Raw genomic sequence first — 24,743 nt, forward strand, 5'->3', positions numbered from 1 at the left:
CCAAGAACATTTGGGACACTCACAGGATAGTAAGGGAGCATTCTAGAATAAGGTGGCACAAAAGGTGGCTTGAAATGAAATTCTCTACATTTTGACAAGAATTTAAACTTTCATATTAAACAGCTGTCATTTTAATACCTAGTGGACTATGCAATTTGAGGAGAGTGTTTGGTACAATTAGAAACTGAATTTGCAGATAAAGATAGCTCTCTCCATTTCCACTTTTTTTTTCATTTCCACTTGAGATGCACCAACATTCACTCTATCGCCAGATAGACAGATTGCATGCTGCACACAGGAGGCATCTAGGAGCTGGGTTATTGCCTGTTAACACTCAGGTGCCCCATGATTTAACCAAAAAATGTGGTGGATGTGGCAGTGGGGTGCCAGCACTGAGAAAGAACTGGAGGGCTAGGGAGGGCTGCCTAGCATTTCAACTTTGCTGCCATTCATTCTATTTTGCACGAGGACATTATTTTATCATTACTAGACACCTAGCATCCCCAAGTCCTCTGCTCGGCTCTGCCTCATGGGCACCACGGGTAGGGACAGAGAATGGCAAGGGCAGGTGCAGGAGAAGCAAGAGCCAGGACAGGTGACACGTCATCTCCACAGGCTTGTGTTCTCAGGACCTTCCTGCATCCTCCACCCAGGCAAAGTTTCCTTGGTGCTTCCTGACTAGTCCTTGGCCTCAGTGGCATGGTGACTTTGAAGAGTCAGAAGCAAGGAAGGAAAAGAACCATCACAGGTGTTTAGTCACTTCCTGATTTTCTCCAGTCAGAACCAAGCTGATGTCTGCTGGCTTCTGGGAGGGACCTTCACACCTGGAATGCCCACAGACAGTGGAGAGGCCTGGAAGGGGGCCAGAAGGGATCTGGATCTGGGAGAAGGAATTGAGCGAAATAACTGTCATGATGCCTAGCATACATTTTCTCAGTCAATTCTCAGAACAGTGCAGCAAGACAGAAATGATCAGTATCCTTTTATGGCAGAGGAATCCAAGAGCTGTGTTCTAGCCCAGGGTTACTAGAACCACTTTCTACTATGAGGTTACAAGAAGGGCCAGAGCGTGACCTGTGTGTCTACCCAGAACACTGCCATGAGTTGTGGCCTTGGCTGGCCCTTTACCTCGCGGTCCTCTGTTCTTCATCGATAAAGTGAGGAGATGGGTCCATCCATCTCAAAGTCCTCCCCAGCTCTGTAATCCTGTCACCCAGAAGTTCACCTTTGCTGGTTCACTCCAACTTCTGAGCAGGAGACAGGTGCTCATGGACGTGCGGGTCACCAGGAGCCAAAGTCCAGTTCCTTTCCTCCTCACAGCCTACGTTGAAATTATTTGAGTAACTAATCACTCATAAGCAATCAACTTTTTAAAATACAAGGATTAAATCCCCACTTTCAAATCAGTCCCTGCTCACGTTTAGCTTTATTCCTTTTTAATGGGTTTGAGCAATTGTATCAGTGCTGATTTCCATGCAAATGGATGGCTAGGAGAGTTTTTAAAGCATGCCAAAAATCTGTTTGTATATCTCTCCAAGTCGCTATACGGTGCTTGAATTTGTAATGGTGAAATGTGCTCTTATAAAAGTCATTGTGTCTGTATTTGTACATTCAAGTGTTTATGAAGACATCCTAAACAACTACCTTTGGTCTCAAGGGGAAAAAAAAGCAGTGGATCAAGTGAACATAGCCACAGTGTGGTGGAACTGAAAGCATTCTAGGGTCTTGTCATCTGTGTGAACCCACTGCTGGATGTGACAGTACGGATTCTCTCCAGGTAGCCCTGCAAGACCCGCAGCTGCCCTCTGCCATCATGCGTGCTGAGTCTTCATCAAGCACACACTGAATGAGTGCTGGAGTCCCATCTTGCCTGCAGAGTGAGGCCTGTCCACAGGTGATGATGGCCCTTGTCGGCAGAGTACTCACCAATGGAATCAGCAAACCTGGTGGAGATGGAAGCTGTCCTGACTAGTCATGTGCTCAGAACTCCGTTGTCAGGCTCTGTCGCTGCATCTGCCACTCCCTCTTTGCATCCCATAAGCCTGTAGACCTCCACCACTCATGCTCCCAAACAGGGAGCTTCGGCAACAGTGACAGGCCAGCTGTGTTAACTGGATTCAAATCCCAGCTCCACTGTTTGCCAGCTGTGTGACTTTGGGCAAACCACTTGAGGCCCAGTTTCCTCATCTCTCAACAGAGTCTATTAATTGGCACAGTGTTTATGGATCCAGTGAGAAAACACGCTGAAGGCCTTGACCGTGGGAGCATCCACGAGAGGACTCTGCCTTGGAACGCTCTCCTAGGTCCCCCAGGAAGCCCTCATGGACATCAACACAAGTCACCCGTTCTGGACAGTTAATTCTTTTGCACTTCATTGGAATAATTTGTGGGAAAAGGAAAAGAGTGAAATAAACAAGGGGGGAAAGTCAGTGACCAACCCGATGAGAAGCATAAGCTGCCAGGTGCTGTTAATCACCATTGTCCAGTAGAAGGCTGAGTTTCATAGAACTGCATCCTAGAAGTGTGTTTTTAAAGCTGATTTAATATTGTCATAGAAAAGGCACATTGCACAGATCTAAGGCGCCTGAACCGGGGACCTCACCAGGTGCCAGGGCCCCCCAGGGACAATCATGAAGCCTCTTCTCAGGGAAGCACTGCTGGTCTACCTTCTTATTGTGGTAAGATCTGCACAAAATAAAATGTACCACTTCAGGTGCATGGTTTAATAGCACTAAACTCACTCACTGTTTTGCCTCTACCACCACTACCCATTCCAGAACTTTTCATCCTCTCATGAAGAAACTCTGCACCCTTCAGACAGTAGGCCCAGAGAGCCTGCTCTTAAAGGGGAAGTTCTTTCTGAGTGGGAAGGACCCTGGAGACCTCTCATCCAGCTTATTATTTGGATTACATCACCTAGCAGGTCACAAGTTCCGGCAGGACGAAATGCAAGGGCTGTCTGTCCCATACACAGAAGTGACACTCTCCAGCAGGGTGCAGGCTGGGCCCCACTAGTTGTTGGAACAGTCACTCAGTCTTTCTCCACCAACATGGGGTATAGGCTAGTCTATAAAACCCCTAGAACTCCCCTAAGACTCGACACTTTTACATTATAGCATTTGTGTGATATTTCAGTGACTTTATTTTTAAGAAGGGTCTTTCTCTGTAATAAGAATGACTACCATGTATTATCCACTCCGTGCCATGTATTATACCAGGTATTTTACATTCGTGATTTTGTCTTAAAAGTCTTAGAGCAGCCCAGTAAATGGGTGTTTTTATTCCATTTGACAGATGAAGACGCTTCAGCTCAGGGGGTCTAAGTCACTTGCCCAAGTTCATGGAGCTTGTAAGTGAGAGCTGAATTCAGAGCTGTGTGACCCCAGAGCCCAGCACGCCCCTGTGTGCTCTGCTGCTCTTGTCTCTAGAAAAAGGAAGACAGTCTTGGGTCCTGACAGTCTTCCCTTGGCCAGTGTCACTCCACACCCATTTCCCTGAGAAAACCTCACCATCCCTCGGAATTCCCCCAGCTCAGCCTCTGTCACCATAGCAACACTAACCGGCACCTACCAGGTGCCCGTGATGGCTAAGGCACCATGTATGGGCTTTATGTGCATTAGCTTGTCAATCCTCACTGCATTTCTATGCAATAGAGGCCGTTATGATACTCACTTTACAGACTAGGAAACTGAGGCCCAAGGAGGATGTGTAATTGGCCTTTGCGGTTCTCTCCACCAGTGTATGGCCTCTGCCTCGCTCTTCCATGCTTCTGAGACTCTCTGTAGTTCCTCACATCCCTCATCTGCCTCGAGTTAGTTATGTGTTAACTGTTCTTATTTGTGTCTCCACTCCTTGATTTTTTCTGAGACAGGATCTGTTTTCCAGGCTGGAATGCAGTGGTACCATCATAGCTCACTTTAGCCTCAAACTCTTGGGTTCCAGCAATCCTCCTGCCTCAGCCTCCTGAGTAATTGGGACCATAGGCATGTACCACCATGCCCTGCAAGTTTTTTAAAAATTTTTTTGCAGAGATAGTGTGTCACTATATTGCCCAGTTTGGTCTCTGACTCCTGGCCTCAAGCAATCTTCCCACCTCAGCCTACCAAAGCATTGTACCCAGTCTATGTCTCCCCCACTCCTTGAAAGCAGAAACATGACTGTATTACTTTGAGTGTGTGCTGACATCTGCCTCTCTCCTCATTTATTTAATTGAATGAGATGGTCACATGTGTTGCTGAGATGGGTCTAACTAGTCGAAAATAAAGAGTTTTTCACTGAAAAATAAAATGCAGTCTTGATGAAATTTTCCCATATTTTCTATTCACAAATCTTTTCCACAGGTGTTGGCTAGAACCATGAGAATCACTCTAAAAGCACATGTCCTCTGAGAGGGACTTTGCAGGAGGCTTTGGAAAGAGGGTGCTGAAGGCCTTCTTCCTGCTCTGGCGTTTAAAATCTCCAGATAAGGAGTCTGCGTAGTGGGGATCACTGTGGGGCTTCTTTCTTCATTTTCTGTATTGATTTTCCAGGCACTTTAGTGTTAAACCACGCCAGAAGTGCTGCAGAAATGAATCACCATTATCCAAAGGCCGCCAGCCTCTTTTCCTTCTGACAGAAGGATAATTCCACGTGGATCAAATAAATACAGATGTGTAGTAATTAGTTCTATTCCCAGCGAGCCTATTTCCAGCACACTAAAGATGTGAGCGATTATGGAACCTCACCCCAACAGCTTTTATCAATTTAAACTGCTAAACAACAGGATAGGTCATAACCCAGCCTGCTATTAATAATGTATTTATTATGTGCAACATTATAAATTAGGTGTGCAGACTAGAAAAGGACCCCTTTTAACAAGAGTAATGTGGTCTTCCCCCAGAAGCATCGCATGTGCCTGGCCACTCACCTGATGTACAGCCCCAAGGCAATCAAAAGAATAAGGAACCTCATCCAAGGGAAAGAGGCCTACATTGTGGGCAGGATACTCCACAGAGATGACTTGGCCGTGGCTGACATGCTGGACTTGCCCATCCTGGGCTCGGAGCCAGCACTTGCCCACCTGTGCAACACCAAGTCTGGGGGCAGACGCATCTTTGATAGTGCCAATGTACCGGTCCCTCCTGGAACAGAGAACATCCACAGCCAGGAGCAGGTATGTGGGCGCCGAGTGAGGTCCTGCCCATATCCCACACCCCCTTGACCAATCACGAGCCAGGTTTCCTGGAGCTATCCCTACCGAGGCTGCAGTGCTTCAAAGCATCATTTTCTTGGTCTTGCAGAAATTTCCAAAATACTTACTCATTTGGAATAAGCATTTGAAGACCCTGTTAAATTGCATGTGTCCCTGGAGTAGTCTGCTGTCAGCAATGAATGCCTTGGCATGGACCAGTTCATCATTTCATCAGCTAGCTAGTCACTTAGTGGGAGCCTAAGAAGTGTGAGTAGTTTTAGGCTAGAAGAAGCACGGTTAGAAGGCTGCAGGAAGCAAGACTGCCCACCTGTGGGATTGCAGAGGCCTGTCGCGGGGTAGCAGACATCTCTGGCATGGTGAAAACACTTTGCTCTCCAGGAAGGGCCCTAGAGGGAGGAGGGGAAAGAGCTTGGATGGAGAAGTGAAATGGTCCCAGGAATCCAATGGTCTGGTTTGGGGTTTGGCCTGGACCAGGTCTGTAATGATGCATTCTCCCAGCAGGTAGCTAGAGCCCAAAATATTTGGAAAAATGTGTTAGCCACTAGAAATGTTTTCTCTCAGAGTTGGCTCTGGCAGACATTCTCCCATTTAACTGCCATCTGTCTCATAACACAGAAAATTCAAAGACAAATGACTGTTCACACTTCCCAATCTCCGTTTCAGGACATCTCTTGACCATTACTCTGAGCCTGCCACAAGTTTCCCTGCCCCCTTCCTGGGAACCCGAGGAACCGTGCACAGTGAGGCAGTGTGTGGGGGACACTATTCAGGGACCCCATCCACTGTCCGTCACCTGGTCATGGTACTCTGCCCCTCACAACCTCTGAGCTCAAACACGAAGCCTTTCAACAAAGCAAACTTTGCAGAGATCGTTTAAAGATGGTATCAACTTATAAAATTGCCCAAAAGTATTCTAGTCTTGCTATTGTGTTCTTGGGCCATATATGGGCCTGTGAAGGAGATTTCCCTGAAAGGGATCCCAGTCTGGGAAAAGCACAGGCAACGTCAGCAGGAGTGGAGCAGGTAGGCCCCCTGAGCTGGTGTGTCACTTCCGTTGTCGTTCATGTCCACTGCACGTGGAAGATAACGAGGTGGACTTGTTTGGCTCTGCTTCCCAGTAGGATACTTGGCTGTCAGGATTATTACCAGTGGAAGACATTTTTGAATATCCTGTTTTACACATACACCTTACATTAAATAGTCTTCACAACCTGAATATAAACATGCAATATTTGCATTGAATCTTGCCTTTACCATCATCAAGAAAAACTCAGGCAGTCTGTGCTATGAGACATTTTAGGAATTTATATGCTAATTGTGGTTAAAGATGCAGGCACATTTCATGCAGAGAAACCCTCTTGTGCTAGTAGGGCTGAAAACCTCCTCATAGACACATGAAATTTGAGGATGTCCCTTGACCTATGATATGCACAATTGCATGACAATAAACCAGTGTTTAACTGAGTTCTCTTCTACATGTTTGGAAGACACACATGTGAGGTCATCAAGAACTGAAGCACCCCACTGAGACCTTTCCAGATAGTGATAGTCTACCTCATCTGTCTGAGTGTGTCAGCATTTTGAATCTGCAGATGGTGATAAATCAATAACACAACTTTTTACAAATGTGCATCATAAATGTAAAGCTGGTAATAGAAAGTTGCAATTATTTTAACTGAGGTTAACGAGGATCCCTGACTCTCAGTCAGGTTTAGCAGTATTTTTCAGCTTCTGCTCTTTACCAGTATAAAATGAATCACTACTGATACATCTATCATATCTTTGCAACAGACAGGGTCAAACAGAACATGATAAATGTTTGGAAATAGTGTAAAGTCATTTGGTTTATGATTAACTAATTTTTTTTAAAAAATCTAGCATGATCAGAGTGAGCATTTCCTGTTTGGTTCTGTGCAAGTTCTCTTTCTGACATATGCTCTGTGTGAAATATTGACAGCTTGGGTTAAATAATCAAAAATAGCAATGCTATTTTAAAGCACTGTTCAATTTTCACTTAAAGATAGCACATAATTCTTTCCAATGGTGCAGCCTTTACAATACTATTGATCCTTTTCATTACTGTAGGGGATCCATCAACAGACACCCATTTATAGGATTCTCAGAAGCAACAAATAATAGGATTTGGAAGAAATAGATAATAATTCTGTTAGTAGTTGAAACCTCCAAATATACAATATATCTAAGTATGTAGTTTTTAAAAATCTATGCCAGAATACCTTTCTTTACACTAGCAAAATAATTTGATCTGATTTTAAGAGACCAAAGACCGTTTCTACTTCTGCCAAGTGTGACTTTAATACAGCAAAATATGATTGTATACAGAATCTGTCTTCTCAACACATTAGAGAGAAGGGCACAACCCTGGAAGGCACACGCAAAGCCCCCTGGGGTGTGCTCATCTCCAGAGCAGAACCAGAGCCAGGATACTGTCCTTTAAACACCCAAGTTACCTATAGACATTGCCTGGCACTTAGGCAGCTAAGAGAATGTCATTTCACCCTAATAGGGTACATGGGGTTTCTGGGGAACCCAGGTGTGGCCATTTTGATATATTTCCACACTGTTGTGACTGCGTCCCCAGGAAGGTTTGCCGGGCAGATACAGCTCAAGAGAACAGACTGTGCCTTTCATCAAAATAATTTTAATCTCTCAGTTGCAGGCTTCAAAAGAACTTAAATCTTGAGTTCTTTCAACTCTTTCATTTGGAAAAAAAAAGTGTTTTAAGTTTATGTGGTGGCAAAGCAAACTTAAAAGAGAAGAGAATAAACGTGTCGTGGAGCCCTCCTTCAGGATGGGAGACCTGGAGCAGCATGGGAAGGCTCCGGGGACAGAGTGCTTGGTGCTGTTGTGTGACTTTCTGGGATGTACAGACTGGGGAGTCTGATGAGAAGACAAGACCAAGCATTATGTTGTGACCTAGTGCGTTCTTTCCTCTAAGGCTCTACCAGTGAGATGTTACTTATAATTGAGTCGTCTTGCTGTAGACTTCCATTGGATACAAACGCAAATGGCTTATCGACATGAAGACAGTTGCTTCTCCAGCCCCTCTTCTTGCTTCTCCTGTCACTCTTCTCCCCCAACTCCCTGCCAGCTGGGACAGGCAGCGCAGGGAACAAGGCTTGAGTGGAGGCTTGGGAGTCAGAGCCACCTGGCAGGACTCACCACTGTGTGATCGTGGGCAGCTCATTTAAATAAGCTGAGCGAATCTATGGATGAAATAGGGGATTACATATACATACAATAGAACTAATAATGGTGCCCAACTCATATTGTGAGTATTAATGAGAAAATTCATGTAAAGGATTTACATGATCCAAGGGTCTGGCACCTACTGAGAGCTCAATAATCTTAAACATCATCTTCAGCATTATAAGTTTGATATTAGAGCTTGGACTACTGTTCTGTTCCTTAAATGTCCATGTGTTTGAGCCTAGTTATTGAGGGAACATTGTTTCAAGCGAAACATAGGCAGGTGCATACTCCCAGAAGGCTGCTCCTGTGAGAATGTTACTGCCTTTAATTGTCTTGCTCTGTAATACACTTGTTTATATCATACATTTAAGACACTTGGCCAAGTGGCCCGCCATATAAATGTATTTCATGTATATTAATGAGGAAACAAGTAAATGTTTTATAAGTTACAACATTTAAACACTCAGCAAAGTTCCGAACAGTTAAAGTTTTCAAGACTATAAAGACTATAACTCTTTATAGTCTTGAAAGTATTAAAAAAATCATTTGAGGAATCAATAAGTAAACACATAATTATCTGAAAAAGAAAGAAAATGATATCAAGATTCAGTTACAGATAGTCAAAGTTTCTTTCTTTTGCTTTCAAAAGCCAGAAAAATGATAATTTCAGAATTTCTCACAAGGCTATGTTTTTGAACATGTCTTTGGTCTGATTGGTTAACGGTTTCTTCACTTCACGTATACATCACTTACAATTCCTTAGTAACTAGAAGAAACCGGGTGAGCAGACCCTTGAAGGAAAGTCCCACGAGAGGTGCAGCAGCTAAGTTAACACAGCGAAAAGGAGGCCAAGAAACTAGCCATATTAACTGCCACATCTCGGTCCGCAGATGATGGAGCAGCTGAGTCAGCTGATCACCAACCACCTGCACATCCGGCGCTGGCTCTTTAAAGTGGACTGCGGGTTCGCAGGCAGCGGGACAGCGTTCTGTGACATTCCTACCCACCTGCAGTGCTACAGGTGGGCACAGAAGGAGAGCAGCAGATACAACCGTGAGGACTGGAGCCGGAAGTGGGCACACGTGAGTACTGATGGGTCTGTGGACAGTGGGGACAGCAGGGGCTCCCTGGGGGGACAACCAGCCCTGGGTCCGCTGCCAGCAGTGCCCTCTGGGGCCTGGGCCCGCATGTGCAGAGTTGGGGGCCTTGTGGGTTCTAGTACACGGCTATTCTTGGGGCCCAAGGGGTCTTGGTTCACGTGCTCAGGTGGGTCACAGGAACTGGAAAAGCTTTGATCACATTCAGGGAACGTTATAGGTCCCAAACTTGCTCTGACCGGGTCTGATCATGAGCTTAGAGACAACCGCTGCTAAGCTAGCTGATGTTGTCATGAGACAAAAATGCTACTAGGGCACAGTTGTTCCCTGGAAGCCTATGTGTGACGGCATTCTGTCAGCAGCTATATGTTTTTGAAGACAATTTGAGGGAATTTATGTCACTGTTGATCCCTGAGAGGTGCTGAGAAAATGGTCCCTCCCAGCAAAAGCTGGCTGTGGGAGGAGGCCTCACCCAGAGCCCATGTGCAGGGATGTTCCCACACACACTTTCATGGATGTGTTCTCTGTCCACTCCAAATCTGTCCAGTAATTAAAGTAAGTGCATATGGTCCAGTACAGAAATTAAGTCTGCAGTTGCAAAACTGCCCACTTTGTGTACCTTGTCCAGTCTGATTCTCCTTACTCTGCATCTCTGTCAGGCTGACCTGCTGGTGAGGCCTCCGGTCAGGAGAATTCGGAGGCCAAGTCCCTCGGCTGGTTTCACCCACTGTGGGCATGGCAGTTGCCGCTCCGCGCTTTGCATCCACACCGAGCATCCCCACAGGAGTGCAGGAATCAAGATGCGCATGGTGGGGAGGGAGGGGCACGCGGAGGGAGCCCCATTATTCTTGGGAACCTGGAGCGATGAATAAATCTCAGAACAGGCGAGAGAGGCACTCCCTTGACAGATGCGGCTGTTCTCCCAATGATCTATTCTGGGCTACTATCCCTCCATCAGTAAATGGGCTACACACAGCACCTGTCAGGACCAGCTTCTTACGTATTATTTAAAGGATACCAAAATGAATTACCCTTCTAGAAAAAAATAAAACCAAGAAAATGTATTTAATTTTGAGGCCCGTGAAGGTTTCCCTTATGTTCCCTTTGAACTGGATTTTATTTCATATTGTGTAGCATTTTCTTTTAAAAGTAAAACTGTTGCGATTAAAACATTTTAAAAGTATGACTTTTTATGTAAAAAAAAAATTGAAATGGTAGTGTGCAAAGTGTTTACTGGCTTGATATTTCAGATCAATACTTTTTAGAGTTCCTCTGGCATTAGCCTATGATAAATGTGAAATGTTTGACTTCAAAATATATTCAAAATACTGACATTTGGCTGAATGGTACTTAGAAGACTCACTTTACATTATTTAATTTCAGTTATTTTAAATGATATCATTTTAAATTGGCACCAAATGCACTTGACACTGTTGTTAATGTTATGAAATGTGAAACTCTTGAATAATTAATAGTCTATCTAAATTATCTTTTAAAACTTAACAAGGAGAAAATAATTATTCCGAAATCTTTTAACAGTCTGAGGCTTGTGCTTAGCCATAATGTGAAGTCAAAAATAAAAATAAAGTAGCTCTGGAAAGCTTTTTTTCTTTGTAGGAGACTATTGACATTCTTTTGCCTTCAAAGTAAAATCTTATTCAGAGCAGAGGTGAACTCCAATCCACACTGAGTGCGGCTATTGAGAATTTAGGATTAGAATTTCTCCTTTGTTCCAGAAGACCATCGTAATGGTGCACATTGAGACATCAAAGCATTACTTTATGAGCACAGGCATGTTTTAATGTCCTATTACAGTTTGTAGACCTGTTTCTTGTGATAATGAAGATGTTGTGTCATCAAGCCTAGCCTGGCACGTACAGAACATATGCTGGCAGGTTATTAAAAATTTCAGCTTCTTGATGAAAGACTATCCTGCAGGCTAAGAGTCCAGAGAAAGACTCCATTCTGGGAGAATTATTAGAAATGAGAATATGACTGTAAGCACTAAATTATGTTAATACTTACAAATAGCATCATTTGCATAGCAGTTTATGACACGATGCCCTGGTTTTTCTCATTGGTGTGTTGTAGGAAACAGATTAAAACAGTGCTGTTTATGGGAGTTTGAACTGTTCTGAGATGCTCTTGCGTGCCACGCAGATATTGGTTTTAGATGGAGGCAGGATTCAGTGTAGACTCAAGTATCCAATATAAAGATTATCTCTTTTTTCATCTATCTAATTTAGAACCAGAGTTATTTGGCTGGTTGCAGTGAGACTTGAAATCAAGTTATGGGGCCAACGGCTGCTGAAAAGCTGTGTCACATTTTTAAAATCAGTAGAGACATGTAGGTAGTTTTTGGCAAGGCGGAGTGTTAGGTGGTGGCCACTTGAAAACAGCACAGTTCTTCCATTTTTTTCTTGGTGGCTTGAGACCAAGCCTATTCTCTTCATTCTACCAGCGAAAACGCCTGCTTCCCCATCAGGGGCCCTCGAGCTCATTCACTGACGTGTGCAATACTTGTTAAGCTTTAATGAATCCACACATTCCAAGTTCCCATTCCCCGTCAGGATATTTCTTTTTCATTTAGTAGGAATAAAGGCTTAAACAAAGGCGGGCATGCTTGAGAGGGAGAAACCTCCCTGGGCACGCTCACCTGAGGCCGTGCAGGAGACCTGGGCCCATGGTTGCCATGGGAAATGCCCTTACAGTCTTTTTTGTGGCTTTTCTGGGTTTTTTTGTTTCATTTTTTTAAGGTAAATCTTCCTTTCCTCAATTCCCAGGATGTCAGATTAGCAGCAGTGATGCCTCTAGTGACACTACTTTGCAGGAGGAGATTTTTGTAGAATAGTTTCTCTGTGTGCAGTACAAAGCCATTTACTCTGCGGTTTCTCTGCTTGGCCCTTCCTTGGGCCTCTGTTACCCAGAGAGTCTGCCAGAAAGTCTGGGTGTCTTGGTTTCACTGACTTGCCACTTAAGGAGAAACAGGAAATGGAACAGGCTCTTGAGTGCGCCTATTACATACCACTGTTTTAGCCCTTTGCAGGACCAGTTTTGCCTTTACATGCACTTTGGTTTACTTTGTTAGACACTGGATATTAATCTGGGAATCAACAAAGGGAAGAAAAAACTAATTCAAGGCATCCAGGCCTAGAAAAAACAAAGTTGTTGTTTTGCCTTTTTGCAGAACTGTCAGAAAAACAAAATATACTATTAAAAAGAAAGTCTTACACCAACTCTGGCCTTGAACACCCTGCGTCTCTCTCTCTGTTGTGAAGACCTCTGTTGAGCATTGCAGAATGTCTGAGCCTGGGGTCTTTTGTGGAATCCAGTAGGTACTTATTAGGTAATCCCAGAGAGCATTGCCTTGTAGCCACATCATTTATAGAAACGTTAAAAGATAATATAGCAAGATTAGAGAAATCTTTAATCAAATAAGTACACAATCACTTCCCAAACATAGTTGTTTTCATTTTTGTGTTTAATTCCAAATATGTGGAATTTATTTCTTAAAACTACAAGAATAGTGTATATGCTAATGGACATCAGGTCTGAAACATTCTCCATGCTTCTACAGAGTCTTCACATTAATGGCTGTATAATATTCCCTCATATTGATGAACTCCAATGTATTAAACCATTCTACTAAGTTGGAATTTTAGGTTGTTTCCAGTTTTGGTTTTTGATGGAGGGAGAGGAAGGAGGGAGGAAAGGTTTGCAGGTTTTTATTTTCAGCTTTGGTATATACCTCTTTTTGCTTCTACTGAATTATTTTCCTAGGAGGAAGCCCAGGAACAGAATATTCCATGGCTCTTGTTACATATTACCATATTTCTAGAAAGACAGCACGAACTTCCACAGTAACTTGTGGAGAGCATGTATCCTAATTTTAACACAAGCACACCAACTCTGATGTTATGAACTGTTTGCACTTTTATTTTAGATATAAAAATGTATCTTATGGTTGCTACTATTTGATTACCATCAAAGAATATTCATTTATCATGTTTTTATTATTTAGAAAAGCACATCTTTGTTTGGTTTTTTATTGTTTGTTTATTTGTTTGAGTTAGGGTCTCACTCTGTCACCCATAGTGCATTGGTATGATCACGGCTCACCTCAGCTTCAGCCTCCTGGGCTCAGGCAAACCTTCCACCTCAGCCTCCTGAGTAGCTGGAACTGCAGGCACATACTATCATGCCTGGCTTATTTTTTTATTTTTTTGTAGAGACAAAATCTCCCTATGTTGCCCAGGCTGGTCTCGAACTCCTGGGCTCAACCAATCCTCCCACCTTGACCTCCCCAAGTGCTGGGAATGTGAGCCACCATGCCCAACTGAAACCAGATCTTCGAATTTAAAAAGATCTAGATTTTTAAGTAAGGGGAAAAAATCTGGGTTATAATTTTTCCTAATCATCAAACTATATAATGATTTCATTTGTTTTTATATCTTAAAATATTGACTTCTTAGATTAGCTTTTCTTATTTAGTAGTTGCCAGAATACCAGCCTACACATAAGATTGAGCATTTGTAGATCCATGAATACCCTGTAAAGTCTTGGCATTTCCTCGTATTTCTTAATAATAAATATTGTAGAGTCCCTGCTGGCTGCCAGGCACTGTGCTAAGTACATTACATGAACTGTCTCATTCAGTCTCAGAAAATCTCTGAAGTTCTACCCATTTACTGTCATGCCAATTTAATAAGGAAGGTATTATTATTCTGTTTACAGGCGGAGAAACTGATGCTTGGGAAGTCAAGTGACTTGCCCCCAAGTTCATCTAGCTAAGACACAATTGTGTCTAACTTTGAACCCCCAAGTCCATCTAGCTAAGACACGATTATGCCTAGCTTTGAACCCCCAAGTTCTTCTGACTAAGACATGATTGTGTCTCGCTTTGAACCCACATCTGACTCCAGCTAGCCCAGTGTTTTTGCCATGCTGAGCAAAGAAAAGACCCCCTTGGACATAGAACGTGGAATAATAAACACTGGAGACTCCACAAGGTGAGGAGGGTGAGGAATAAGACTCCCCTACGGGGTGCAGTGCACGCACTCAGGTGATAGGTACACTGAGAGCCCGACTTCATCACACACATTCATCCACGTAACAAACTGCACTTGAACCCCTAAGTCTATAAAGATTTTGTAGAAGACAGGACCAGATCCTCTTCTCTGAAAGTCTTGGAGAATGTTCTCCCCAAGGTGCTAGCCTCTGTGACTGTACCACATGCTACTGTGTGTCAGGCTTTCTGCTTCCCAGAGACTCACAGGAAACACAGATGTCCCTGGGACACAGAGGCCATGGCTCTCAAACTTCTTCCCTTTCCTGGATGACAGAAGAGCCGCCATCCTTTCCCACAAGTCTGCAGACTGGGAGGTCAAGTGGACCATCGGTCCCCATACCACAGGGCTCAGATGAGAAACCTGCCCAGAATATCCAGGATTCGTCTCTGGGAACCAACTGCGCCACATCACTGTTGTGTGCGTGGGCAGTGGGAGAGATTTTAGATGTCACCCTTTGGTTGTCCATGGGGTGACTGATTTTCAGGGCCTTTCTCAGTTTAATTCACTATCATGATCATTTTGGTGGGTCTGTCAATTCTCAAAAAGCTTGGCATAGCCTACATTCACAATCAGATGTAGCATTAAGAATATGGTGAAGCCGGGCTCGGTGGCTCAGCCTGTAATCCTGCGCCTTTGGGAGGCTGAGGTGAGTGGATTGCCTGAGCCTGCGGGTTCGAGACCTGCCTGGGCAGGCGAGACCTCATCTCTACAATAAATCAAAAAATCAGCCGGGCGTGGTAGCACGTGCCTGTAACTCAGGCTACTCGGAAGGCTGAGACAGAAAGATCGCTGGAGTCCAGCAGGTCGAGGCTGCGGTGGCCAGGAGCGACCACTGCACTCCAGTCTGGGTGACAGAATGAGACTCCAACTCAAAAAAAAAAAAAAAGAATATGGTGAGCACTTAAAACCCTGGGGTTTTTTTGCATAAGCAACCAAATATTTTGTGTTTTTTTTTTTTTTAGTCTCCTGCTCCAGGTTGATGTTTTAAGCAGAGTGGGTAACTGGAATAGGCCAGTCTGAAGAGTTGAACAACCAATGCTTCAGTGAGCATCAAGGTGACTAAGAGGCAGTCGAGCTTCCTGGAGCTCTGTGGCCCAGGAGCACCAAGGTTCGACTCCCACAGTATCTAGGGGATAGCCATCAGCAGGTGACCAGTTCTCCAGGCCTCTGATTCCTCACCTGTAAACAGAGACCATTAGTACCTGTCTCCTGGGTGGGTGGTGGGAATTCCATGAAGTAATTCTGAGCTGGTTAACAGGAGGCTTAGCACATGGTAAGTCTCCAAGAAATGCTATCATTGTTATTAATGTTACTGTAAAATCATACTACGATAAAACCAGGCAACATTGAATAAGAACATGCAGTCTAATCCTCCTCTGGGGATTCAGAAGTTTCCTTAGGATGTCATGGGCCTCCAGAGCACTGTGGCTGGCCTCGGTGGTCATGACATGGGTGTGTGGCCATTGAAGATACAGGATCCTGATTTGCTGGTTCCGGCCTTTTGGTTGACCCAGATATGCCTTTAAGAGAATACACCTTGGTAGCAGCCAGTTTTTTAGCATGTGAAAATAGAAGACAGTTCCACGTATTTGAACTTGCTGCATGTTGAATAAAGAGACTTGATAAAGTGGATTATTCTGATCAAGAGACTGAGCTCGTTTGCTTCGTGTTCTGGTTCCGGTCAGTGTGTTTTCTAATTAGTGTAGCAGCACGTCACCACAATCACTGGAAGGTCTTCATCATCGACATATTCTTCCTTGTCTCTGAGAATGACTCAGAACGTTTTCTTCCAGCTCGGTGGTTACTCCATGAGCTGCCAGGGCTGAGTCTCGGTTCAGCCCGGTGCTCCTCGGTGCCTGGGGACGATGACAGAAGAAGGAGAATTGTCTCCCCAAGTGACACGAGGGCCGCTACCCTTCCGAGGACCTAGGATAATCAGCCGCACAAGCTGCCGGGGTGTGTGTCCTATTGATTTAATACGCTTCTAATCAGTACATAAAGCTATGGGCCTGCAGTGTTAATTTTTCATATGCTTACAAAGTACCCTTTGATTTTCTGTCACACGTTAATTACAGTGTTTTGCCATTAAATAGGAAGCTTTGTGTAAACTAATTACTAGGTAATCATTGTCTACTGCAAGCGTGCTGTTTGTACCTTTTATTTTATTCTAAAAATGCACAGATCTCACAGTCTGGAAACACTCTACCTCCCAGCCATTAGCTCTCACTAATTCATAGCATTATTGTGGTGAGAGTGTAGGAGTTGTAATTGTTGTGGTATCAGAGCTGTTAATTACCGGAGTAAACAGTTGAAATGGTGCCAAGGTCTATTGTAGAAGGCAGAGAAAAGGAGGTTTAAATGTTCCTCCCGCCATCTGGGGACCGGGGGAGAGGCAAATGCTCGCAAGCAGCAGTGAGCCGCCCTCGCCGCTCCAGCTCGGGGCTGGCGGCCATATGGATCTCAGGATTCGGAATCAATTGAATTTAACTGCCGGCTTTTGCAATAACAGCGTGGAAGGAAGGAATAAAGCAAAAGATGAGAGGAACGAGAATTGGTTAGTGTTTTCACATCCAGGAAGCCGCCGTTGGAGTTCTGGAAACGTCTGCTGTGCTGAAAACCAGAGCAGGCACTTGGAGCGGGTTCAGACGAGTCTCCCTCTCCCCAACAGACAGCCGCGCCATTTGCTCCTGGCCGTCTGTCCTGGCGACCTCAGTGAGAGGGATGCCCTTGAGATGACTCAACTCTCCTGGCCTGGGGCCAGACAGCAAAACCCTCTCTGAGGGACTCACTGATGTCCTGTCCCAGTACTGGGACAAGCATGGTCTGGAGAGAAGGCCGTCGCTCAAGAAGGCCCCGGCGTGTGCATGCAGCCAGCTCGGCAGGCACTGCTCTCCCAGGAAGACACGCTGCTACTTGCCATGCTGTCCTTTGCGCAAAGTAAAAGCACACGTCCTCCTGACAGTCTCTCGAATCATTCCTTGGGCTTGCTCCTCTTCCCCATGACTTGAATGAAAAAGCGTCCAAAGAGAACATGTGTTTTCTTTTGTTTTTAATTTTCAATTAAAGAGCTTTCATCAGCATATGCAATTTTCTCAACTAGCAATATTTCTCTAACTGGAAAGAAAGAAACCTATTACCAATATTAGTAATTATGGCTACTTCCATGTATGGTGGACTTTAAAGCTGTAATGGTTTCTGCTTTAAAATACTGCACAATCTTTAAAACAATCCTGTGTTTTTACTTCCCTTTCCAGGATGACAGAAGAGCTGCCATCCTTTAACACAAGACTTCGGACTGGCAGGTCAAGGGGGCCACTGCTCCCCACGCTGCAGAGCTCAGAGGAGCAGCCCACCCAGCGTGTCCAGGATTCGGCTCTGGGAACCAACCCGCATCCCTGTGATGTGTGTGGAAATTATATTAAATATAATTTCCCTTCAAACCATTTTCCAACGTTAAAAATATTTTTGAAACACCAGCCACTTGCTGCTGTAACTACTTGATAATATCGTTCCCAGAACACGAACATATTCTTCTTTTTTTTAACCACCCTGGATTATTTATGCGTAATTGTTCCTTGGGCAGATGTTGAAGTAATTCAGGGAGTCATGTAAACATCTCCTTGAATGAGAGACCGCAGACCCCACAAGGACTGCAGGCTAGGACAGCACTCAGTGGGCCTTGATGAGCGCTGATCTGTCGGGGGAGGAAAGTTCCTGTGCCTGTGTCTGTGCAGAGTTCAATTAAGAATTCCAAGCAGCATTTAATCTTTATCTATTGAAACCCCCAGCAGGCAGCGCGGCTGAGCCTAGAAAGAAGTCCGTTGCCCCCCGCAGGGAGGGGAAGGCGTACAGCAGTTTAAGTGCATGGAGCTGAAAGGGGCGAGCCCCACCAGCGCCTGTGATCGGTCGGGGCAAGCAGTTGTGTCACGCCTTGCAGTGGGGGTACAACATATGTGCCTCAGTCGGACGAACGTGTGTGGGGTCGCATCGACAGCAAGACCTGCGTGTCAGTGGAGGCGGAGGCCCCGGGACGGGGCAGCCTCCTCCAGGAGCCGCGGTGGCAAGTCTGCGGAGGATGGAATTACATGCCGCGCGCTCGCCATCCTGCCTAATGAGAGCCGCCACCACCGCGAACCACTTGCCACCCAGCCGAAATGGGCCATTAGCTATCACGGGGAAATTGTCTTCGCTGCGTTCAGCAGATGGAGCAAATATTTTACAAAGCAATTTTACATACCAAAAACATTTGTGTGTCTTGGTAATGTTGGCTGTTTTACATGATGGTACCTTCTACAGCAGCATAATTTTCCATCTCATCGAAGGCAAAGTTGGCATTTTTGATTTTTAAATTCTCAATTAACAATTAAACATGGAGTCTCAAAGCAGTCCTTAAACTTTAAGTAGGTGTAGGGAGTCGCTGATGACTTGCTGAAGACATTTTCATTTTTCCTGCATCCTTTTGGCATATTTTTGCGCCCTAAAGAGGGGCTGGTGCAAATAATCTTCGCAAAGGCACGAGCGGAGCTTCATGACTGCAGTACAAGTGTAGCGGTGCATGGGGCGATCAGACCATCCGCACTCGGAACACCCGTGGTGGGGTGTGGCTCACAGCCAGACCCACCCATTTGTATGAATGTGAAATGTTTTCAGTTTCAAGGAACAGAAAGCCCAGCTCGAATGGCTTTAAAAATAAAGAGAATTTTTTCACCCCAGCTGACTGAAAATCCAGAGACTGTTCTAGCTGCAGACAAGCACTGCTCCAAGGGTTCAGCCATGTCAACAAGGCCCAGCCCCTGTGCCCCCTCCACAGCCCTGTGCAAGGTCAGCTCTCCTGAGGCTTGCTGTCCTCAGGCCTGCAGGAAGGCTCCCAGTAGCCGTGGAGCTTGTCCTGGGCTAAGGCAGCAGGAAGACAGCATCCTACCTGGAGCATCTTCGGGAGAACACAAAGCTTCCTCAGAAGGCCCCAGAAGCACCTCTGAATGTCTGATTGGCCTAGTTGGGTCATGTGCCTAGAACCAATCGCTGTGGCCAGGATGTGGCTCTGCTTCTCAGGGCCCACCCTTGGAGCTGTGTTGGAGACCACTCAGTCAGCTTCCATGGGAATGGGGTGGGCCACCCCTGAAGAAGTTGGGACATCAGTACCCTACAGAGGGGACGTGAGCACAGGTGGCCAGCCACAGACATCCACTCTAGCAGCTTTTCATAGATATGACAGCACAGATGTAGCATCACTTTTGGATGGGCCACAGCCCAGATGGCCGCTGGAGCCCTGATGGCAGTGAGTAACGCAGAGTCCACTGCACCAGGGCACTCTGGGAGCAGGTGGGTTTGCATCCCTGTCTTGCTGCTCCATGTTGTGTGACTCCGAGAGGGGATGACACGATCTACCTTAGAGAGCAGCCGGGGACAATAGTACCTGCCTGCACAGGGTGAGCTTTCAGACGTGAACGTCGTGACTGAAGCGTGTCCTATGCACCGCAGAGCTGCCCTTCCAGCTCCATCCAAATGTGGACCCCTCCTGCTGTGACTCTGCCACTCATGGGCTCTGTCCCAAGTATGTCTCATGGGGCCCCACATGCCACCCCCTTAGAGGCAGCAGGGATGTGGGGCACCCTCTCAGGAGTCAGAGGCAGCCAGAGGGTGCCTGCTCTCTTGTGTGACTCTGCAGTCCCTTCCCTCTTCTACCACACATGGCGTTTGTCTGAGACAGTCCTGTGGCCCCTCCCAATGCTGACGGTCTTGCTAAGGTTTTGGGGGTACTGCCCGGCCCTTTTGACCTTATGCCACTCTCCAGTACTCCATTTGGAGCTACCAGAAGAGTCTACAAAGCAGAGCCATTGAGGCAGCTCCCATGATTTTCTTTTGAACACCAGCAGTGTCTGATGGGGAGATTTGAGGTGATTAGCCAAGATGTGAGTTTATTTAACTCACCACTGCAGATCCAGCAAAGATGCTGCTCGAATATAACATGAGTTCAGGTGGGATTGACATTGAGAGTATTCTAGCATGTATTTCCTTCTCCTCCTCCTCCCATCGCCCAACACGCACACACATACACACCCAGGCACGCAGTCATACTTGGAAGTGATTTGACTGGGAAAGTCACTTCTCTTGAGTCAGAAGTAGTTCTGGTCATTGAGTGCAGTATTAACCTGGGCATCTCCTGTCCTCCCTGACCTACCCTGAGTTTCCTTCAGTCAAGTATCTCTTCCTTCAAGTTTACACTTTCTAGATAGAAACAGTGAGTGGCAGTGTCCATGCTGGGTGGGCAAGGGTCTCCAGCATGCCCCAGCTGGGCTTGTGGGGCCCTGTGCCCTCTTTAGATGTCTTGGAACCTGCCAAGGTCATGACTCTCACTGATGTGCTCTGAGGAGTGAATACAGGTGCTGGACCTTGGTTCTCAGTTACCTGCTCAGTGTGGATGATACTGTCCTGGCCACCAGCACCTTGATATCATTCATTGAAGATAAGTGTCCTCCTGCATAAGGTCAACAAGATGCAGCGCAGGTGCTGGCTTATACCACCTACTGTGTGTGTGTGTGTGTGTGTATGTGTGTGTGTGTATGTGTGTGTGTATTATAGAGAGATTCATCTTGAGAGGGTGGAAAGGGAGGAGGAAAGCCAGCTAGCCATGGTGCCCCCAACTCTGTTATTTTCTATCCTTTTGCCGAAAGTGCCCCAAAACAAAATCTGACACCACCGTGAGTGACCACACCGTGGCTTCTCCATCCTCAGTACCCAGTCATCCCCTGTGTAAAGCGGGGACACAACGCTGCATTGGCTTGCCTCGGAGCATGGCTGTAAGGATGCACGAGGTCATAAATGGAACCTGAGATAAGAAAGAGATGGGACAAGCCCTGTCCTCATGACTCCTGTATGCCAGAGGGCTTGTCGACTAGGGGGTGGGGGGGACAACCGCACGCACATGTGTCTCTGTGGACGTAAGTTTGCTCTGAACAGAATGAACATGAACAGCGTCCGCCCTTGGAGGGTAGTATCACATTTGAACTGTGCCAAATGGCAATCACTAGAGAACTGAAACCCCCCAAACCGCGAGCTCGCGTCTGACACTGGCGAACTCTTGTGGCACTGGGACCCTGCTGCTTCTAAGGAGGGGGCACCCCTGGCCCACCCCTGATGGAGACCTTTGGTCCTGGTTCTGCCCCTTTGCTGTCCAGGGTTGTTCTGGGGAAGCGCTCACCCGGAATGTCACTTTTCATCCATACTTGGGTATGTGAGCAGAGTGTCCTGCTGTCATCTTTTCTTGTAGGAGTGGGAGGATGATCCTGCCTATTTCTTCTCTGTGTGAATCACGGCCCTGCGGCCTCCGTGCCCTGCGGCCTCTGTGTCCCCAGCACCCAATGGCACATCACCCACCATGCCTTCAGTTGTTTCTCGCAGTGGGGCACCATCCATCCTCTGATTCCTGCAGTTCCCATTCCACCAGATGTCTCGCCTGACTGGGGCTGTGTGCACAATGAGAACACCAGAGGCAGGGCACATGGCTGGCATGTGTCTCCACACTGCACAAGCCACTTGAGTTACTTATGGGGCTCGCACTTAGCATGTTGCATCAGAGGTGACACTTCATAGATGTCATCTTATTTGTCTGCCTGGTGCCCCTCAAGGCAGGGAGTCCTCTGTCACCCTCTCAGGAAGGCCTGGTAGTTCTCACATGGCCATCCCTCTGGCAGGGTCCCGAGAGGCCTACAAAGAGGGTTCACCTTGTTGCTTATCTCTAACCTCAGTTGCCTGAACCCTGCTTCTGTCCCAACCACCATCGTGATCTATCCACAGACACAGATATTCCCTGTGCTGGACATGGGGGCCAAGCCTCAAAGCCAGCGTCCAGGCCATGGAGCTGTAGCACGGGGAGGAAGGACACCAAACTGGGGTGTTGGGGGAAGCTTCCTGGAGGAGGTGGGGCTGGAGCTTCCTCAGGGTGATGGAGAAGGAGCCAGGGAGGGGAAGAAGAGGAAAATGTAGGCAGAGGAAGGTTGGGAGTCAGGGAGGAGAGAGGGGAGGCTGTGTTAGGAGTCCCAAGGCCTCCTCACAAAGGTCCTTTGCCATACCAAGTGTAGACTTGACCCTCAAGTTGATGAAGATCCAATTTCACAATTCGGGGTGAGGTTTTCACCTGTTCCTTCTTGACTTCCTCTCTGTCACTCCCCCAACAAAAACCAAAAACAAAAAACCCAAAGCATGTAAATACTTTTTACTTAAAGGTCCTGATGTCCTGTGATTTTTTTAAGCGGATGAATGGATGGATGCCTTCTCTGTGAATGTCTTGATGTGAATGGTCACATGGCACATGCATGGGTAGGTGACTTCACACTCTTCAGAAGCATCAAGGCAGTTGGGAGAAATCTCTGCTTTTCCAGGCACATGCCTGGGCTGCAGGGCTTCTCTGGTGGACATTCCATTTTCCCGAGCAGAGTGGGCATCCCAGACCATGATGCACTGGCCCAGCTCTGGGGCACATCAGGAGCCAAGGGTGACTGGGCTTCCTTAAGGGAACAGGATGGTTTTAATGGAGCAAGCATAAAACAGAGACTGATGGCATAGGAGGGCAGCTCAGGGAAGGAGCAGAGGGGCTCCGGGCTACAGAGCTGGGAACCTGACATGCTTGTTTATGATTCAGACACAGGGCTCTGTGGTGGGCAGGCAGTTCTTCAGCCAAGTCCAGAGGAAGCACGCACAGTGTGTGAGACGTGAGGCGGAAAAAAGCCCCTGCTCTGACGGCACTTTTCATTGCTTCTACATGGCCAGGCAGGACTCTGTGGGAGTCACATCTGCAGCCCTCCTTCCTCTTTTCTCCTTCTCCTTCTCCTCTTTCTCCTCCTCCTCCTCCTCCTTCCTTTTCAACAAAGTCTCACTCTGTCGCCCAGGCAGGAGTGCAGTGGGGTGATCATAGCTCAAGCAATCCTCCCACCTTGGTCTCCCGAGTAGCTAGGACTACAGGCACACACCACCATACCTGACTGGGGACTCTCACTATGTTGCCCGTTTGATCTTGAACTTCCAGCCTCAAGCGATTCTTCCACTTGGGCTTCCCAAACCTGAACCCTTCCTGATAGACCTCCCCCTGTACAGGTGGCATCCAGAAGACCATGGCCTGGTCTCCCTCCCCTCTCAGGTCATTTCTGTGTCCTATGTCAAGCACTGAGTAAGCTCACCAGTGAGACCCTCCACCCGGGTGCTTTGGATACTTCAGAAGTCGTTCTGACTTTCTGGACCTGCCTAGAGTTCATTCTCAGATGTTTGTCTTCCCTGGTTGATTTCTAGCAGGCCATGGACGTAAAACTGACCAGATGTTCCAGGGAGTGGTGGGGTGGGGTGGGCCATAAAGGATGATCACTGTTTAATGTAGGGAAATTGGAAACAAATGGGTGTGCGGATTATTTCTAGGGTTCCTTCAGCCCTGCCCCCAGAGCTGATGCCGCCAAGCCCCTGAGCCCCTGAGCAGAGGGATGTCACATTTAGGCACCCCCCCTGCAACCTGTGGTGAATCCCAGTGCGTCTTGCTGATGTCCTGTATTGTGAACACAGACGCCATCCACCATGTGCTCCTCTAGCCAGTACCCTGCCCCCTGCTGGCAGAAATGACCTGTAACGAGGTGGCTTCTGCGTGAACAATTTTAGACAACCCGAGAGGAAGAACATCGTGACTTGACATCCGAAAAACATCATCCTGGCAAACCAACTTTTTATGTCAAAAGCCAGATTTACTTGTTAGAGGGTTTCCTACTGATTGCCTTTTGACAGGAGGTTCTGTGGCTTTTGGGTCATTTTACTAGTGGTTGGGGCCAGCCTTGCAGATATCTAGACAGATAAGCTGCATGCTGGAGGAATTTCAGGCAGACTCAGCCAGCCCAGTCCTCCTTCCCAGCTGACTCCTCTAAACCAGCTCCACTGAAAGACCCATCTTCACAGCCCCAGTTGTCAGGTAAGGTTTTTGTTTTTTTTGTTTTGGTTTTTTTTTGAGTTGGAGTCTCACTCTGTCGCCCAGACTGGAGGGCAGTAGCCGCTCCCGGCCACCGCAGCCTTGACCTGCTGGGCTCCGGCGATCCTTCCGCCTCAGCCTTCCAAGTAGCCGGAATTACAGGCATGCGCTACCACGCCCGGCTGATTTTTTGATTTATTGTAGAGATGAGGTCTCACTGCCCAGGCGGG

General features: G+C 46.6%; 1 protein-coding gene across 1 annotated transcript in view; it reads left to right on the forward strand.

Moving 5' to 3' along the window:
* LOC103267050 (IQ domain-containing protein H-like) overlaps window positions 1-24,743 on the forward strand; it is a 94,489-nt gene that overhangs the window by 16,197 nt on the left and 53,549 nt on the right. The window contains exon 5 of the mRNA XM_008064658.1: window positions 9,295-9,486. Within this exon, the coding sequence (XP_008062849.1) occupies window positions 9,295-9,486 (192 nt within the window). The remainder of the gene's footprint in view (window positions 1-9,294; window positions 9,487-24,743) is intronic.

This window comes from Carlito syrichta, unplaced genomic scaffold (genome assembly GCF_000164805.1).
Source record: "Carlito syrichta isolate Samal-C Ts95f unplaced genomic scaffold, Tarsius_syrichta-2.0.1 Scaffold101933, whole genome shotgun sequence".
NCBI classification, from domain to species: domain Eukaryota; kingdom Metazoa; phylum Chordata; class Mammalia; order Primates; family Tarsiidae; genus Carlito; species Carlito syrichta.